We start from the raw sequence: 18,475 nt of genomic DNA, 5'->3' as shown, positions 1-18,475 counted from the left end.
GAGAAGTCCACGTGCCGCAACTAGAGGAAGCCCGCACACAGCAACGAAGACCCAACGCAGACATAAATAAATAAATAAATAAAATTAAAAAGAAAACATTAGCGACTTTCTGATAAAAGATTAAGAATGATACGCAAAATATTAGCCAAAGAACCCAAAACTCAAATCGATGTTCTGTGCAGTGGTTACCAGGGGAGATCATAGGGTAGAAAGCTTAAGGTTAGTGGAGAACCTGAAACTCTTGGAAGAGGAGTTAATGCCCGGCACCTTGGTCCCTAAATTGTTCATTAGAGAGGCAGCAAAGCACCCATGCTTTGGCAAATGGGAGTCTTACTCCAAACTTCACCCTCCTTAACGACAAAAAAACCCACCACCAAAAACCCCATTAGTTGTGTAATGAATCAGTTTGACTTTATTACCTGTGTCCTGGAAGTGCTACTCGGTGACGTCATGGCCTGTTGCCATGGGAGGTAGGAGAGAGCACCCGTTGAGCGTGAGCGCATGCGCGCGCGCACGCACACAGGGATGTGCTGAGACCTGGGATTCTCCGGCAACAGTGACATGTCAAATGGCAGTTTGCAACTTAGAACCACAGAGAGGGTTTGTTTTCCTATTCTGTCTGTCCTAGTTATTTAACTGATGGCAGATGTCCTCATTAAGGGCTATTAGCGAATCAGAAGATGTTTGCTGAGCCTGGAAAAGGGCTAACCCCTTTTACATGGACCAAAATACATCTTCTTGGGTAGCCAACCCCTCCCTGTGGGTGACAGTGGTGGGGTGAGAAGCAAAGAGGACTCGGGATATCTTAAAACTGTACATCAGCCAGGAAGTCTTTTTTAGCATGAGTTTATGTTTCGGTCAAGGACTTCGGTAAGTCGAGAATGTGACATTGTAAAGCTGGATTTGACTGTGTGTTGAAACACTGTTATTGTTACCCTGAAATAGATGTTTCTTGATTTCTCTTTGCCGAACCAGAACCATATGGCACGTTAGGGGCTGGCTGGTTATTATGGACCATCAATAGCTCCCAAGAAAGAAACCAATAGGGGGGTGAGTTGAAAGTAGAGATCAGGGAAGAAAGATTTGAAGGAAGCGGTGGTTACATTGGTAGAAACATGCTGGGAGGGGGTTGGGACTCTCAAGCTAAGGTATAAAGTAACAGGCCGTCCTGGAAAGTCCCTCTAGAGTCCAGATTAACCTGGATCCTCTTCCTGCCTGCATGGGAGGCCTCTGTAGGTGCTTGAATTCACTTCCGAATCCCCGAAGGACTTGAGGGATGGTGTTACCTGTTGAGCCATGTTCCTACTGTAATGCTGATCAACACACCTGGCCATCCTGCCCAGCCTACATTTAATCTAGATTCATGTTTTTTCACTTCCATGCTATCAATCCTCAGTGTAAATTTGGCTAAGCTTTCCCTTAACTTTTGGGATTGATTACATTATCTCTCTGCACCCTCTCAGAGGGCAATATTGTGTATAAAGGTCTTCCCAAACCGCTAAATGATTAACAGTGACCTGGACTGTTGAACAAGGTTGGAGGAAAGCATTGGCCTTTATTTTGTAGGTGGGAGGTTAAGATGCAAGTGGAGAATGGGTTTTCAAGGAAAGAAAAAGCGCACAAGGAGACTTGCAGGATTGGGAGCTGGTTTTTTGTTTGTTTGTTTTGCTTTTGCTTTTTTTTTTTTTTTTTTCCTGTAGAGGTTCGCTGACATAGGGGGAAAAAAATACCATGTAGATGAAAAGCAACTTGCGTGTTTTATTTTGAGAGATCTCACACCTATTGGAATAACGGTAGGATCATGCCCTTTGACACCAGATAGACATGAGTTCAGTCCCTAGTGGCTGCCTTTCCTGGTTGTGTAGCCTTGGCAACCTAACCTCTCAGTGGCTCAGTTTCCTCATCAGACATAAAAGACCGTATCTTAAGTCACTCTGAGGATTAAATTAGATACAATTTGTGAAAGCTGGTGCTATTAGGCATTTAATAAAAGCAGTTTCCCTTCCTTCTTTCTCTTCTGCTTTTAAAAATTAAGATTTGGACGCACTATAAATAAAACAAATAATAAAAGGTATTTCAGGGTGGACTTCAGGCCAGTTAAAGGTGAAAGGCCCGAGAATGCATGTGGGAAGAAGCCGGAAGTGGGCAGGTTCACCAACTGTGCAAATCCAGCAGGCTTTGGAAGGTGCAGCCTCACAAACCAAGTAAAAAGCGTTCTTTACATTAAAAAAAAAAAAAAAAGACTTAACAAAAACATCGTCAGAGTCTGTTAGCCAAATATTTCAGGCTCCGTCTGGAAGCCCAGGAATTTTGGAAATACTACCCTTTCTTCATTTCAGTGGTAGAAACCTCAAACTTCCTGCTGTGGAAAGTGGGGGTGGCCACTGTGTTTTTTTCTTTTTTCTTTTCTTTTTTTTTTTTTGGGTCAAGAGCAGGATTGTTTCTTTCTCTGGATGGATGCTGCCATCTGATGTCTCTAAGTGGCACTGTGGCTTCCCTTCTAGCTCAGCGACATTAAACTGAGGGTTTGAGGTTCTTGTTTCTGGCTTGAGGCTTCGAGGATGGTGGTAGGTGACTGAGTTTTTAAAACCAAATTAGCACCAAATCAGCTTGGACATTTTTTTTTGGTAGTGGTAAAGAATTTACTCCTTATTTTTTATTCCTTTTGATGACATACATAGTAAAGCTTTCCAATAGAGTGTTACTAAATATAAAGTCACCAGACACCTAGAGAGGAACTCTGTAGGATGCTGTGATTTCGACCTTTTTCTTATCTCTTTGCTTTCTAGGGAATTCTTGGTGGAGATAGCATACTCTCTGATTCTAGCCCTTGAAGCTCTGAGTAAAACACTGATAAAAATGTGCCAAACCCTTTTCCTCTGTATTTGCCACTTTATTCTTATCTTTTAAGCTTATTTTTACCCTTCACATTTTGTTATTGTGGAGATGTGTGCTGAGCATACTTTGCTGGGATGGTTTTGGGAAGGAGGCCAGGAATCGGGAGACGTGAAGATGGCATGGGACCCAAACGAAGCCCCGAGGTACTTCTGGACAAGGGTGAAAAGTAAAGAAGGTTTATGGAACTATTCAAAGAAAGTTTGAACCCGTAGCTGTGGTGCAGTTTTCTCCTGGCATGGGTGCGGCCAGGGGCAGAGGGGTGGGAGGGAGGAGAAAGGCTGCTGGAACAGTCTCTGGAAATGCCAAGCTTAATAGACAGGGGTGGAGTTAGCCTCATGGACATTCCAGGTAGGGAAATAGTGTTGGTATTGAGTCCGTGAAAATCCTAGTATTTTACACCTGCCACAGCCCCGGGGATATGCTCTGTACAAATCAGTTCCTCGACTAAACACTGACTGGAGAAGTGAGTTACGAGGCAACAGAGGACCCGGGGCAGCAGAGATTCGGAGTGTGCTGGGGCTCCCAGGGGGAATGAGTCGCAGGGTGGCTGAGGAGCTCCCAGCGCTCTGGAGAAGGGGCAGCGTGAGTTCGCAGGGTGCCAGGTCTGATTCTTTCCCCTCCGCCAGCAGACCCGGGAGCAGCTGTGCCCCCCGCCCCCGGTAGCGATCCACCCCTCGAGCCCTGTGCGGATGCGAGGGATTCTGGTTTCTGGGGGTGAAGGGACTGCAGAGTTCTGACCTGTTGTTGGGTGACCAGTGGAAGTCAGCTCTTGGAGAGGCGTTGGTGGGAATGAAGCTGCTGACAAGGGTAACCAGTAGCCTGAGGACGGGGTGAGGGAACCAGGAAGGAGGGTGTGCCTGGGCTTGTGAGCACAGAGCTTGACCCTCTGGTGCTGGGCAGTACCTCGTGACCCGGGTCATGACATGGACAGCAGAGATGGAAGTCAGTGGAGTCCAAGGAGGTGAGAATAGGGAAGCAGAGGCCATAGGTCATGGGCCCCAGGCAGAGGGTATCTGGGAAGAGGAGGGGGAGCATGGTGTCGTCCTAAAAAAACACAGACTTTGAAGTCAGTAGGTCCTGAGGGGCCCTGATTTGGCCTTTGACCCTGACCTTGGTCAAGTCTTTTCATCTCTCTGGGTCTTTGTTTTTTTTGAGAACAGAATAAGGATGGACACTAATGGAACCTGTGGAATGAGAGAATGCCAGTACCTGCACTTAGAGTCTAGCGCATAGGAAGTGCTCTTCAGTGTTAGGTGTGAGTACAATGTCTGCACATAAATGAGGTGTTAAGAGGTGAGCTGTCCAAATAACCTGGGGGGTGCACCTTATTACCTAAGGGGGGGGAGGGATTATTCATCATCTTTTTAAGAACATGAAAGGTTAGTCTAATACGGAATTATTTAGAAGCCTGTGTCCAGAGGGCTTCTACTGGAACTTCTCATTGCTCCTTGAAGGTTGATAAGGGGAGTATTAGCATTGTGACTTACAGATGAGGAAACAGGCTCTGAGTGGGGTCCACAGTGCAGCCTGAGGCAGATCTACTGTGTTTTCCCTGCATCCTGCTTAGCTGGGAGGCTGTGGATCAGGGGTGGGATTTCCCAAGAGCAAGCACGTTGACTGTTTTGAATCTCTGAGGTCCCATAAGATTGACTTCCTCCTTTCTGGAATGGTGTAGGCATCTGAAGGTCAAGGGGTGTCCCCCCACCCTGCCCTGGGGCTTAGAGAGTGCCGGCTGGTTAGAACCCCGCCTCTCAGGCAGGAGGATTTTGACTAAAGGAGCATCACACCAGGCTTTCTGGTGATGTCTCCTTCCTAACTCTTCTTCCCTATAAAATGCAGAGGACAGCGCTCCCCAGTGCCCTGCTTTCTGGAGTATGATATGTGGGGGTGAGCTGATACCTCTGAGCACGCAGAAATGATGTGGACGGTTTCCAGAGCAGCTCCTGTCCATCGTGGGGTGACCGTGCAGAGGCCTGGAATGGTTCTTGGTCCGTGTCAGGGCTGTGGTCCTGCGTTTCCGTCAGCCCTGAATGCTCAAGTGGCCTAAGCCTGGAGCCTGTTGGGGGCAGGGTGCAGGCAGTTGGGAGGCGCTGAGAAGACCTGGGTTTGGAGTCAGGAGACCAGATCTCGTTCAGGCTCAGACACCAACTACCTGTACCGCCAGGAATAAGTCGCTTAGGCTCCCCACATTAGTTCCCTCAAGTGGAAAACAAGGATAGTTAGCACGGCTCACTTCTGTGGCTGTTGGCAACTTTGAAGCCAGCTGAGCTTGAGAATCTGAGTGTCTGACAGACCCCCTCCCGCTCTGACTTAGTGCTGTTGTCATAACATCCTGACCCAGGAAGCGGACGTTGGTGTGTGTGCTGAGATGCTCCCTGTGGGCAGAGCAGTTTCAGCAACACAACCCTGGGTACAGCCCTCAGGAAGAAGAATAAGGAATTTGTTAAATTTGCAGTGATGCATCCACCTAAGAAAACAATGTGTGACTTATAAAAGTATGATTGTAGAATAACATTTAATGATACAGTATAACCCACACAGCATAAGTGTAAATTCAGTTTACCAAACCATGATCCCATTTTTGTAGAAATAGAAATATATAAATCTATGTGTAGAAGAAAGCTTGGAATGCTGTATAGGAAACATGGGTATCTGTGGGAGGCTGCTTCTTGAGGGATTTGTTTTTCTTTGTGCTTATCAGTGCATTCTAAATGTCCTACTAGTAACAGGTATTACTTTTGTAAATAGAAAAAAGTTGTAAAAGTTACTTTAAAATGTTTCATCCTTTTTAACGGACACTCACGGGTTCCGGCTGTGTATAGGGCTTCCTGATGCCTCCAGATACGGGATAAAGGACTCTGTACCCCCTTTGCCTCCCAGGAAAGGCAGCAGCATGGCCAGCGTTCTGTCCCGGCGCCTTGGCAAGAGGTCCCTCCTGGGCGCCCGGGTGTTGGGGCCACCCGGTGCTGCCCCACCCTTGGAGCCTCAGGCAGAGCTGCTTGAGGGGGCGGCTCCCCAGCCCTTCCTTGCCTCTAAGGACACGTCCTGCCAGGAACAGCCCAAGGAACTCCTCAAGGCTCCAGGCACCTCAGGCCTCCAACAGGTGGCCTTTCAGCCCGGGCAGAAGGTAGGTGGATCCCCGAGTGGACAAATGTCCGATCTCTCCAGGCTTGCATCTGGCGGCCCAGTGGTGCCCTGAGTGAAACTCTCTGGGCACGGGCTTTAGCACAGAGCTTTTCCCTGCAGCCATCTGAGCCCCTGGGCAGCAGGCTTCCCAAGGGAATGAGCAGACCCAGGGCTCCTCCACGACAGTTCTGGGCTCAGGCCTGTTCAGAACCTCAGTTCAGAGAGTGGCCAGAGCTGTTTCCCTTAATCTGTCTCAGTTTGCAACTTTACAAAAACAAGGGAAAGAATCTCAGGCTCACAGGAGACAGATAAGATTGCATCTTTGAATTACCTTTAGATGTTTTCAAGAGATGAAGGTGTTTGTTTAGTTGGAATGCCATTTGGAGTCCCTCTTCCAGTGTTTCCTCCCCTGTGGCAGGGCTCAGGCATCACCTGTGCCTGATGTTGTCACTAGATGCAGATGCATGGGCTTCTCCTTCATTGCCTTCTCAAGAGCTGATAATAGAGGCCCTGCTTTCTGCCTCTGTTTCAAGGCTTGTGTTGTCCAGACTTCTCTTCCCATGAGGTGAGGCCACCTGGCAACTGCTAGGCACCCTTGAAAGCAGTCAGCCTACTTCTTCACCACTACCGTCTTGCTCCCAGGTAGACTCAGGATTCTCTGAAGGGAAAAATGCAGGGTGTGAGCAATTCAAGGCAATAGTTGGGGACCAGCAGATATATAGGACTTCAGAGGCTAGTCAGGGCAAGAAATCAGGAGGGAGGGACACAGATTCCAAATTCATTTGATTTGAGAATTTAATCAGTTTACATTTAAAGTAATTAGTGATAGGTAAGGACTTGGTATTGCTATCTTGTTAACTGTTTTCTGACTGGTTTGTAATTCCTTTGTTTCTTCTTCTCTTGCTCTCTTTTTTTGTGTGTGATTTGTTGATTTTTTTTTTTTTTTTGTGGAGTCCTGTGCATTGATTTCTTTATCTTTTGTGTATCTCCTAGAGGTTTTTTTCTTTGTGGTTACCATGAGGCTTACAGAAAACATCCTGTAGTTATAACAGTCTATTTTAAGATGATAACAACTTAACTTTAATTGCATATAGACTCCAAGTTAAAAAAAAAATCCCAGTAACTGACACATTTGCTCTCTCCATCTAGAGAATTTATAAGGATTTGTTTTGGGAAGAACCAATCCACTGTGGCTAGTCTGGGTGTTCAGGTGGGAAGCAGGTACCTGGGAGCATCTGCTTGAATTAAAGATGAGTCAGAGAATGCAGTTTGTGGCATACGGCTCCTGGCTCCCAGAACTTGGGACATATGGAGTGAGAACTCCCAAGTGCTGACCACTGGTTGCTGTTTTTCTCTCCCCAGGTTTGTGTGTGGTATGGGGGTCAAGAGTGTACAGGACTGGTGGAGCGGCATAGTTGGGCAGACGATAAGGTGACTGTCTGGCTGTTGGACCAGAAGTTACAAATCTGCTGCAAAGCGGAGGAGGTGTGGCCGGCCGAGCTGCAGAGCCCCGTCCCCCAGGCGCCACCTCCCGAGCAGGGAACCCAGGCGCCAGCCTACAGGCCTGTCTCCAGGAACATTGATGTCCCAAAGAGGTTTGTGTGACAGAACCTGGGCTCTGAAAGACACATGAGTGGTGAGGTATGGGGTTTTGGGATGCCTTGTGTTGGGGAAGGAATGTGGAACTACCAGGTGTCTAGTAGTCAAGATATCGGACAAATGGGATACAGTGAGAGGGCATCCTTTTGAAAAGACCCAGAAGGGCGTCTTTTTTTCCCTGTAACTCTATTATGGGTGATATAGGTTTGTCTGGCTAAGGGCTATTTTTTTCCCCTTTCATGCTCAAACTAAAATTAAGTCTTAGTTTTTCATGATGAGGGAGAAAAAAATGGCTTAGATCAGGAGTCAGCAAACGTGTTCAGAATGGGCCAGAGAGTAAATAACGTAGGCTTTGTGGGCCAAATGGTCTCTGTCACAGCTGCTCTGCTTGGCTGTGGTCACGTGAAATCAGCCACAGATAGTATGTGAACAGGCGGGCGTGTTGTGCCCCAATAAAACCTTACGGACACCCAGATTTCAATTTCATGTCATTTGCATGTGTCATGTCAAGAAGGAATATTCTTCTTTCGATTTTTAAAACCATTTAAAAATTGTTAAGCCGTTCTTAGCTTGCGAGCCAGGCTAAAACAGGCGGAAAGGCCCAGTCTAGAGATTGCAGAGCCCTGGCTAGATATTTAAAACTATCGATGCTGAATGAAGAACGCTTACTTTGCTTTAGAATTTTTTTAAAAATTATTTTTACTTTTCTGGCCACACTGCACAGTATGCAGGATCTTAGCTCCCGACCAGGGATTGAACCCATGCCCCCTGCAGTGGAAGCGCGGTCTTAACCACTGGACCCGCCAGGGAAGTCCCTGCTTTAGAATTTTATGACATGATTTTTTTCCCTGAGAATATGTATATTCTAATTTCTATGTTATATACTTTATGCACATTGATATTTTAAGATTAAAAGAGAAAATCTGCCCATGAGATTCTTTTCTTTTCTTTAAAAATAAATTTATTTATTTTTATTTATTATTTTTCACTGTGTCGGGTCTTCATTGCTGCGTGCAGGCTTTCTCTAGTTGCGGCGAGTAGGCGCTACTCTGTTGCGGTGCGCAGGCTTCTTATTGCGGTGGCTTCTCTTGTTGCGGAGCACGGGCTCTAGGCATGTGGGCTTCAGTAGTTGTGGCACGCGGGCTCAGTAGCTGTGGCTCGCGGGCTCTAGAGTGCCGGCTCAGTAGTTGTGGCGCAGGGGCTTAGTTGCTCCGTGACGTGTGGGATCTTCCCGGACCAGGGCTCGAACCGGTGTCCCCTGCATTGGCAGGTGGATTCTTAACCACTGCGCCACCAGGGAAGCCCCTGCCAGTGATATCCTTATATATGGATGTGTAAGCAGTTGAGCACTGCCCCCTGCCCCATCTGTGTTTGTCTGTGAGTATTATTGTTATTGACAGTACACCCCGTGTCTTGAGACCAGACCAGAGCAACAACATTTGTGATTGTCAATTCAATGGAATACTGGCAAAGAATTTGTCTTTCCATTCTGTGGAAATAAAAATACAAATAATCATATAAAAAGGGGGATGCTGACACATTTAATACATTACTAGTTTTCGTTTAGCTGCTTCAAGCCCAGTCATATACTTTAGTGGATCTGAACTGTAAAGAATGAATTGTATAATACAGTCCTTTGAAATAGAGGAGCCACCTAGAAATTTATTTCAGATGGACTTTTCATACTTTAGCATTAACTTATAGATAGCTTTAATTTTATTTCCAAATAATGTAACTTTATATGGATTAAAAAAATTATGTGTAAAATTTTATAGAACTCTGCTGTATAAAGCATTGAGATTTGCACTGGAAGATTTATTTTAGTATCTCTGGGTTTTTTGCTCATTGGCTTATGTACCAGGTTCTGTTCACATTCAGAAGCTATCACAATACCTCATCATTAATCTTGCGGGAAGGGGAAGGAATTGGTTAGTGTAATTGTTCCCTCTTAAATTTAAGTATAAAACGAGGAAAGGAAGGTAATTTTGGTGATTTTGAATTCTAGCTGGCCGTCTTTTATGCCCATGCTTTATTTCATTGCTTGGACTCCTTTTCCCTTCCCCCAAATAAAATTCCTGATTTTAAGCTGCAGACTTAGAGTTAGGAAGGGAATTCAAGGGAGAGTGGAACTGCCTCCGGGTGTCAGCAGTGGGATGGGGACCAGCCTGCTTCTGCGGGGGCTTGACTGATAATATCAGTGTAGCTCAGAATTGAGTCTTTTTCATGAAGAATGAAGAGAGGTCTGCACGCTTTATGTAACAATGTTACTTGAGCACACACTGACTGATGGGAGTCGAGGCGTGGAGGGGACAACCTAGGAATGTGCGATGCTCACATGACCAGCTGTGTCGGGACGTAACCTCTGGCTCTCAACCTGTCTGAATCCAGGAAGTCGGACGCAGTGGAGATGGACGAGATGATGGCGGCCATGGTGCTGACGTCCCTGTCCTGCAGCCCCGTGGTGCAGAGTCCTCCTGGGGTCGAGACCAACTTCTCTGGTGAGGACCGGGGCCCGGGTGGGTTCTGGGTGCGGCAGAGGCCCACGACCGACCTCTTCTGCTTTGGGCAGATAATTGCCTAAGTCGCTGGCCTGGCAGCAGGGTTTCTGGAGTCTCTTCTCCCTGGCATCCCAGAGTGGCTGAGTGACACGGAGTTAGCCGCTTCCATTCTTTTTCCTCAGTTTCCTCCTCTGGGGAGAAGCTTCCTGGTGCGTTGGGAAGATGAGTGAGCACGGGACTGAGCCGCACTGGCCACTTGAGTAAGTTCTTCAATGGGAGTAAGCGAGCGAGGTACTTGTGGGGCTGAACATGGCCAGTGGGGGAGCACTGAGTCCTAACGGTAGAAACTTACCAGATGGACCCCTAGTGGCCTCAGCCCATTCACTCCCCCGTCACAAGTGCCTGATTCAGCCTTGTAAATTAGTGTGGAACAAACGAGCTGAAGTCTAAAATAAATCTAATTGCGTAATACAAATCGATAGTAAGACTTCACAGCAAATTTATAAATTAAAAGAAAATTCTAGCACAACCCCCAAAATACATCACGAGTAATATGGGAGGAAGGGGGGTTGCTGGATATCAGTAGCTTGATAAGACTGGTAGTGAACCTGAAGGGGTGTTTTTGGAAACTTGTCATCAGGCTGGCCTGACTTACTCCCAGGGAATAACTTTTTCATTGGTGAGACCTAACTGAATTGCGAGCTTCTTAAACGCTTATAGGAAAATACGGAGTCAGCTCTGAACACATACCAGGAGGAAAGTGGCCTTTATAAGCATCCCTCATAAATAATCTCCCTACTGCTATTGCAGTCTGACGCAGAGCATCACACACCTGCTCTGTGAACACCTGGGGGCCACACAGGCAACGCAGGGAGGAAAGGAGTCAATCTTAAGTCCTTAGGAAACTCTACGAGTTTAGGAGATGCAGGAGGTTGGTCAACAGGAGGAAGATCCAGGAAAGTGTCATAAAGGGAGAGAAAATCGTTGACTGCTATTCCCATTAGGTTGTGTGTGTGTGTGTGTGTGTGTGTGTGTGTGTGTGTATAATCCATCTACATATGTTCATACACACATCCCAACACCAGTATATACATATCTTAACTGATAATATGCCATGATATCTTAAGTCCCCTTTGATAAACATTTTTCATTGTCTATTAAAGACTTTTTTTCCCATTACAGTATCTTTAAAAAAAAAAATTTGTGGATGGATTGATTGATTTGGCTACCCCGGATCTTAGTTGCCGCTCGCAGGATCTTTAGTTGTGGCATGCGGGATCTAGTTCCCTGACCAGGAATTGAACCCGGGCCCCCTGCATTGGGAGGGTGGAGTCTGAACCACTGGACCACCAGGAACGTTCCAGTATAGTTCTGATCTTACGCTGAAGTCAGTGGAGAAATAAGGCCCCCTTGGCAGCTAATTATGTTGACGTATTCTGCCAGGTGAGGTCTCCACAGCAGCCAGAACCTTGCTCTAATCGTGGATACCCTTTGTGCAGAATCCACCCTTTCCCTCTGGTCTCTGTAGTGTTAGGATGGCTCTGCATGGGCGTGTCGAGAGCAGAGGGAATTACAAGGATTTCTCAGAAGTTCACCATGCGTTTGCAGGGGAGCACTTTGCTTTCATGCTCTGTTGACCCTGCCCTAGAAAACCTTACGACCTAAGGTAGAGTGATTTATGTTCCTCTCACAAGGTATAGGTTCATTTATGAGATTCACTTTTTGCTTCGTTCTGTATTTTTCCTTGTGTGCCAATTTGGCATTGTCACTGTGGAGCCGTTGGAATGGTTCCTCGGTGGAAGGCGGCTGTGCTGTGGGGCGGGCCTGCCTTGTGACCTGCTCTCTTCTGTCCTGATGCTAGATGTAGCACTGCTGCTCCCTTGCCCTTCTCTCCCTGATAGGTTTCTTGAGTGGACGTGTGTGAACCCTTGCCCTGCTGGCGGCTTCTGAGATCTTTCCTGAAGGGCTACCCTATTTTTAGCCCCACGTGTAGATGTCGTAAACTCTTGGTTTCCAGGAAGTCATTGCTTTGAGACTTGACAGTGACACTTAGGAAGGGCCGAGTTCATCTGTCCCCTTCTGTCTGGATGGGCTTTTCCTAGCGTGTGAGACTTAATTAAGGAGAGCCTGCGTTGGAAACACGAAATGCTGGGCGTCTAGATGAGCCTAGAAGCAGTTTGGACTATGGAGTGGGATGAGAGAAAAGCAGCGGGATGTTTCTCCTGGCCACAGGGGATGTGGTAGACCGTCTCAGAATCCAGGCTGAGGAGGCTCCGTGGAATGCTGCCCATGTTGGGAGTTGGAGCTTTTGGGGACAAGGCCACCATACCTGCATGTGTCACAGTTTTCCCCCCCTTTCCTTGCTATTTCCACATATCAACATTTCAGCTTCTCCTATAGTAAAAATTAATATGGATTTATGGTCTCGGCATGGAAGACTCTGGGTCGGGCCTAGAGCAGCCCGAAGAAAGGCAGCTTAAAAACTGAAAATTTGACATGACTCACCTGTGACCTTCCTGTTCAGACGCATTGCTGGGAGCAGAGCAGCGGGTTTAGGCCACGTCGGCTGTGTGGGCCTCCTGTCGTCTTGTGATGAGTCTGAACCGCTCTCAGAGCTTGTCTTTCCTTCTCTAAGCGTGTTCCCTGTGGGTAAAAGAGGAGCCACCTGGGCCACAGCTGGCTGTGGTAAAGGCTACACCTCCCGACAGCTGCGAGCGCTAGCTGGATGGTTTCTTTTCACACGCCGGTTTTGATGCACTTGCCTGGGTTTAAATGATCAAACAGGCATTTTTTCAAGAAAGCCTGGTTACCAAGCCCTTAACCTGGCCTCTCCATCCTACTCTGCTGCAGGGAAAGCTTCCCAAGTGGTACCCAGCCCGCTTGTCTGTGCTTGGGAGGGAGGCAGGAGAGGCTTTGCCCCTCCCCTCTCCCCGCTCTCCCCCTGCCTTTAAAGTGACAAGTACATTTTAATTAGGTTATCTTTCCATCAATAATACAGGTTTCCCCTGCTATCTGAAAGTAGAACATTTCTGTGAAAGCTGAAATGGTACAAAGCGAAGCAGTTACCTTAGCACACATCTTGCTAACAGATGCACAGAATAAATCAAGATAAAGCACGGATGCTCACAGACACGGTTCAAAGCTATGGTCGCTAGGTGCTGAGGGGCCGAGTGTGGTTCCCAGGAAGGAGCTCAGCGGGGCCTCTCTTACTGCTTGGGGTGTGCACTGCCTCTGTCACAGCTCACTGCAAAACCAACATCGAACGCTATTTTCACCTTTTTTCATAAAGTGAAAACCCTCCTCAGATTTCTTTTAGTTAATGAAAACAGATACTAATGTATGGCTGTCACTTGGTATTTGTGGAGGATTGGTCCAGGACCCCTGCGGATACCAAAATCCATAGATGCTCAAGTCCCTTGTATAAAATGGCATAGTACTTGCATGTAACCTACGCATATCCTCCTGTATACTTTAAATCACCTCTAGATTACTTTTAATACCTAAAACAATGTAAATGCGTACAATGTAAATAGTTGTAAATACAATGTAAATGCCTTTTAAATGTTGCTGTTTAAATGTTTAATTGGTGTGTGGCAAATTCAAGTTTTGCTTTGGGGAACTTTCTGGAATTTTTTCTTCCTGAATATTTTCAATCCACGGTTGGTTGAATTCTCGGATGCGGAAGCTGCAGATTCGGAGGGCCGACTGTGGGTCTTTCATCAAAGGGAAATGGTGTAAAGCAAACTTTCGAAAAGTGGGGGACACCCACACACAAAATGCAGTTGCAGCGTGTGTCTGGCGGTCAGATTATCAGCATGGCTGTTGCCAGGAAGTGTCCACTACAGCAGAGCAGGGCCACCCACAGACAGCGCTGCAATGAATGGACCCACTCCTCATTTTTACTGAAGCTCAGAAAGGGGAGGGGCTTGTTGGGGGGCGGGGCGACATTTTGTCGTCTTTTTGTTTTTCCCCCTTGGAGTGGCAAAGCCAGGCAAGCCAGAGCCAGGAATTAGATGCGGGAACCCACACTCCAAACTAGAGTTTCCTGGCCTCCGCCCTGGGCTGTCCGTGCAGAATCTGGAGTGGACCCCGGGACAGGCCCCTGAGCATCCTCTGTCTTGTCTCTTCCCAGCTTCCCGCGCGGCCTGTGACCCGTGGAAGGAGAGCGGCGACGTGTCGGACAGCGGCAGTAGCACCACCAGCGGGCACTGGAGCGGGAGCAGCGGCGTCTCCACCCCCTCGCCCCCCCACCCCCAGGCCAGCCCCAAGTATTTGGGGGACGCCTTTGGCTCTCCCCAAACTGATAACGGATTTGAGACCGACCCGGACGCCTTCCTGTTGGATGAACCAGCTCCCCGCAAAAGAAAGGTACGCGGCGTGAGCGGGGAGCGCAGCCGTGGAGGGGACGGGCCCCGGGTCCTGGGCCTTCTCAGGCTCCATCCCATTTCGGCTTTCCTTTGCTGCTTCTCTCTCCTCCTGGCATTCCCAGGAGCCTGATCCTCCTCTCCAGCGCCACGTCCTTGGCCTTCTCACCCCTGCCCCAGCCCTGCCTTCGTTCCTGCTCTCCCGCAGAGGCCTCCGGCAGGCCTTCCTCCCTTCCCACCAACCATCCCCACTCCAGGCGCCGATGCCGGCCCCCGGGACCAGCTGCCGAGTCCAGGCTCTGTGCCCCTGCTTGTCAGTGTCTCTGGTCCCTGGGAAGCCCTTTCCTCGGCCTTCTGCTGGGTTCTGTTCGAAGGCAGCTAAAGCCCCCACTGGGTGAGGCTGGGAGGGGAGGACACGTGCCCCTTACCACGTCTTCCTTTCCCCCAGAACTCGGTGAAGGTGATGTACAAGTGCCTGTGGCCCAACTGTGGCAAAGTCCTGCGCTCCATCGTGGGCATCAAGCGCCACGTCAAAGCCCTCCACCTGGGGTAGGTACGAGCCCGGGGCCCCTCTGCCGAGGGTGCCGTTCAGGCGTCCTCCACCTGCCGATTCCCCGAGACCCACAGTCCCTAATGCCTCCAAGAAACTGGCCGGCTGAGGACGCCACCTGTCCCTGGCCTCGTGCCCTGCAAAACAGTCCCTTGGAAGGAGATCTTTGCCAGGAAGGAGGCCCCTCCTGCAGTAGTGGATGTTGATGCTGTTGATGGGAAGGGAGGTCTCTCCACCTTGCCGTCGTGTCTCCTCACCTCACCGTAGGCAGGAAGGTGTTTCAGTTCTGGACAGATACAGGGCGACTGGGGAGAGCTTGTTGCTTCCCCTCGGGAAGCCAGGGCTCCCTTTGCACTGACCCCCTGGCGCTGGGGCAGCTTATGGCCAAGGAAACTGACTCAGAGCCCTTTCCCTGAAGGAGAGCAACTGCGAGTGGGTGGGGCCCGGAGAGGACCCGGGGCGGAGATGAGAGTCAGATCTTGTGGGAGGAGAAGACTTCGGTGACAGGGAAAACAATTCCCGTTGGGGGGCCAGCCTGTAATCCCCTGTGAGCCCACGTCAGGAGCGGGTGTCCTGCTGGCCTTCCTCCCAGACTCGCCAGGCGGCCCTGGGCAAGTGCTCCCCTCGCGCCTCACTCTCCCCTGTGTTTGGACCAAGGCAGCGTGTCCCTGGTCATCAGTGCGTCTCCCTCCCACACAGGGACACCGTGGACTCCGACCAGTTCAAGCGGGAGGAGGATTTCTACTACACAGAGGTGCAGATGAAGGAGGAAGCTACTGCCGCTGGAGGCTCCACCGTCGACCCGGCGCCCACCCCCAGCGTGACCAGCCCGCCCCTTGCCGTTCTCCCTCCGCCTCCTCCCAAAGCCCAGCCCTCAGGCCCAGATCACCCTGGCCTGGAGTCCTACCTGCCCTCTGGTGCTCTCAGCAAGTCAGCTCCTGGCTCCTTCTGGCACATTCAGGCCGACCATGCATACCAGGTATAGGGTGGGGACCTGCTGGGAGCTCAGTCTGGCGGCTGTGAGGGCATTCAGCATCTGACTGTCACTGGTCAGCCTGATCACAGGCCACTGACCACCCCGGCTGAAGGCTGAGTCCTTTGGCTGCATTACTAATCTCTGACTTCTACAAAGAAGAAAAGAAAAATGACTTCACACTCGATAAATATGGGGATTCCAGAGTTCTACCTCAGTGGCCGTCATGAGCGGTTTGAGAAATCTGGATGAATCCCTGGGTAACCAGGCTGATGGATTTGGGCTGGGGAAATGGTACATCACTGGCTATAAAAGGGGATAGAATAGTGTAGTTGGGTTTCCCAAAGCAAATCCCCAGTTCCTAGAATTGTGTTAAGAAATAATCTGGCACTCCGTTTTTCGAATACCTACTAAGCCTCGGGCTAAGCTTTACGGATAGAATAAGACATAGTTCCTGACCTTGTGAAGTGTATGCTTTAGCTGGAGAGAGAAATGAATGGGTAACTATGGTTAATTACAATAAGTAATCAAAGTATCTTACTGGAGGCATAAGAAATTGTTGTGGGTACGGGAAAGACCAAGCTACTCTGCCTACGGGGTTGGTAAAGCTGTCATGGAGGGAGTGGCATTAGGATGGTCTTTACTGCACGTAGTAGGTACTGAACACCCTGCTTGCCATGTGTCGGTTTTTCTTAAAATCCTTGTATGCCTACAGCTTGGTTTTATCCGACTCTAGGCTGATTTGCAAGTTTGTAATTAAAAAGCAGTGTTTTCCATCAGAAAGCCTTTACAGATGAGCCAGCTCTCCTGCTCATTAGAATGAGTGGCCGCTTAGCTATTTCATGTTGTGCCAACTTCAGGTGGCCCTTCGGGCAGCCGGCCGACTCTGTGAGATGGGGCCTGGAGAGGGCGGCTGCTGTTTTTACAAACAACCCTCAACCTGGACGTGCCGCTTCCACGCGGTTGCCTGGGGACGCCAGACCCTTAGCGCAGCCCCAGAAGCTCCCACTCGGAAGGCTTTTGGACTTCTTGGGGGAAACTGCCTCGAGCGTGTTCTCGGTGGGTGATCCAGCCAAGAAGTTAATCTGCAGAGATGATTAAGTCATGAGGCTGGCGTGTACACCAGCTCCGAGAGAAGGGCTCCAAAAAAAGATTGGAGCCTGAGACTCAGGCGACCCCACAGAGTCGGTACTCTCATATTTCTCTTTGGAAGAGCATTTAGGGGTGTCCCAGAATTTCCTAGTCCGAGGTGCACCTGCTGCTGCAGACTGTGAGGTCACGGGGGGAGGGCTGGGCCCCGAAAGCTTCCTGAGCTGCGGCCCTGGCTGACGCTCTCTGATCTCCGGCAGGCCCTGCCGTCCTTCCAGATCCCCGTCTCACCGCACATCTACACCAGTATTAGCTGGGCCGCTGCCCCCTCTACGGCCTCCTCCCTCTCTCCGGTGAGTGTGCCCAGCTCTGAGCCCATCAGCACTTCCAGGGACCCGGTGCCGGAGGCCGCCTCCCCGCGCACGCCTCCTGTGCCCCAGCTTCTCGAAGGTCCGTGTGCCCTCGCCCCCCAGCTCGCTCCCCGCACCCCCAGCGGGTCACAGGCTCCTGTAGAAGGTGGGAGGGGCGCACCTGCAGAGGAGCACCCAGATCAAGCAAATTGATTGCCAAGAAGATCACGGGGCCAGGCGGGGTCCGGGCCCTGTTAAGCCGTGAGCGTCTGTGCATGCTTGGTAAGGTTTTAATGCTGAGAGGAGAAGGGAGAGAACGTGGGAAAGCTGGAGAGGAAGAGGGCAGGTGAGAAAGGAGAGAGGAGCTTGTGGGTGGGCAGTGCGGGTGGAACAGAGGTCCGCAGGCCACTGGGGACCAGCGCTTTAGGTGGCTTGCCTGTGAACTAAAACAAATCGGAAGTCCTTTTGAACCGCGCTTGCTGGGTTCCAGCCTGAAACATCTCCTGCGGGAAGGCACCACACGTTGTAAAACGTGCCTTGGAGGTGCCATGGAGGCAGGGCCGTGCCTCCTGTTGTCCCACATACAGTGCCTCCATCCAGGTCTGCAGGGAGCAGTCCACAAGGTGTCCAGGCCAAGTGGCTCCCCCTGCCCGTGGCCCCTACTCCCAGCGGGCGTGTGGCTTTCCAGGCCGGCTCGTCCGTCTCCACCTCCCCTCCCTAGCTGGTCCCTGCTCACCTCTGCCTGGAATGTCCTTCCAGAGAAGGCCTCCTGGCACAAGGCGGGTGTGGCCGGCTGTCCCTGGGGATGGTCCTCTCGCCTTGCACGTCTGCCCTCGTGCTCACGGCCCATTCCCACCCCCCCCACCGTGCCCAGGTCCGGAGCCGGTCTCTCAGCTTCAGCGAGCCCCAGCAGCCTCCACCCGCCATGAAATCTCACCTGATTGTCACTTCTTCACCCCGGGCCCAGAGCAGCACCAGGTGAGACCGTCTGCTCCCGTGGCCTCCCTTCTGGCTTCGGTCCCCGCCCG

General features: G+C 50.0%; 1 protein-coding gene across 3 annotated transcripts in view; it reads left to right on the top strand.

The window, feature by feature from the left end:
* The window catches only part of ZNF395 (zinc finger protein 395), a 38,968-nt gene that overhangs the window by 16,867 nt on the left and 3,626 nt on the right, over window positions 1-18,475 (top strand). For all 3 annotated transcript variants that reach the window (XM_060102613.1, XM_060102611.1, XM_060102612.1), the window contains exons 2-9: window positions 5,779-6,025; window positions 7,387-7,619; window positions 10,012-10,121; window positions 14,254-14,489; window positions 14,934-15,034; window positions 15,735-16,014; window positions 17,358-17,450; window positions 18,322-18,425. In XM_060102613.1, coding sequence (XP_059958596.1) covers window positions 5,792-6,025; window positions 7,387-7,619; window positions 10,012-10,121; window positions 14,254-14,489; window positions 14,934-15,034; window positions 15,735-16,014; window positions 17,358-17,450; window positions 18,322-18,425 — 1,391 coding nt within the window. In that variant the 5' untranslated portion in view covers window positions 5,779-5,791. The remainder of the gene's footprint in view (window positions 1-5,778; window positions 6,026-7,386; window positions 7,620-10,011; window positions 10,122-14,253; window positions 14,490-14,933; window positions 15,035-15,734; window positions 16,015-17,357; window positions 17,451-18,321; window positions 18,426-18,475) is intronic.

This window comes from Mesoplodon densirostris, chromosome 6, assembly GCF_025265405.1.
Source record: "Mesoplodon densirostris isolate mMesDen1 chromosome 6, mMesDen1 primary haplotype, whole genome shotgun sequence".
NCBI classification, from domain to species: domain Eukaryota; kingdom Metazoa; phylum Chordata; class Mammalia; order Artiodactyla; family Ziphiidae; genus Mesoplodon; species Mesoplodon densirostris.
Note: the sequence above shows the minus strand (reverse complement) of the source record. Positions and strands in the feature narration are given on the sequence as shown.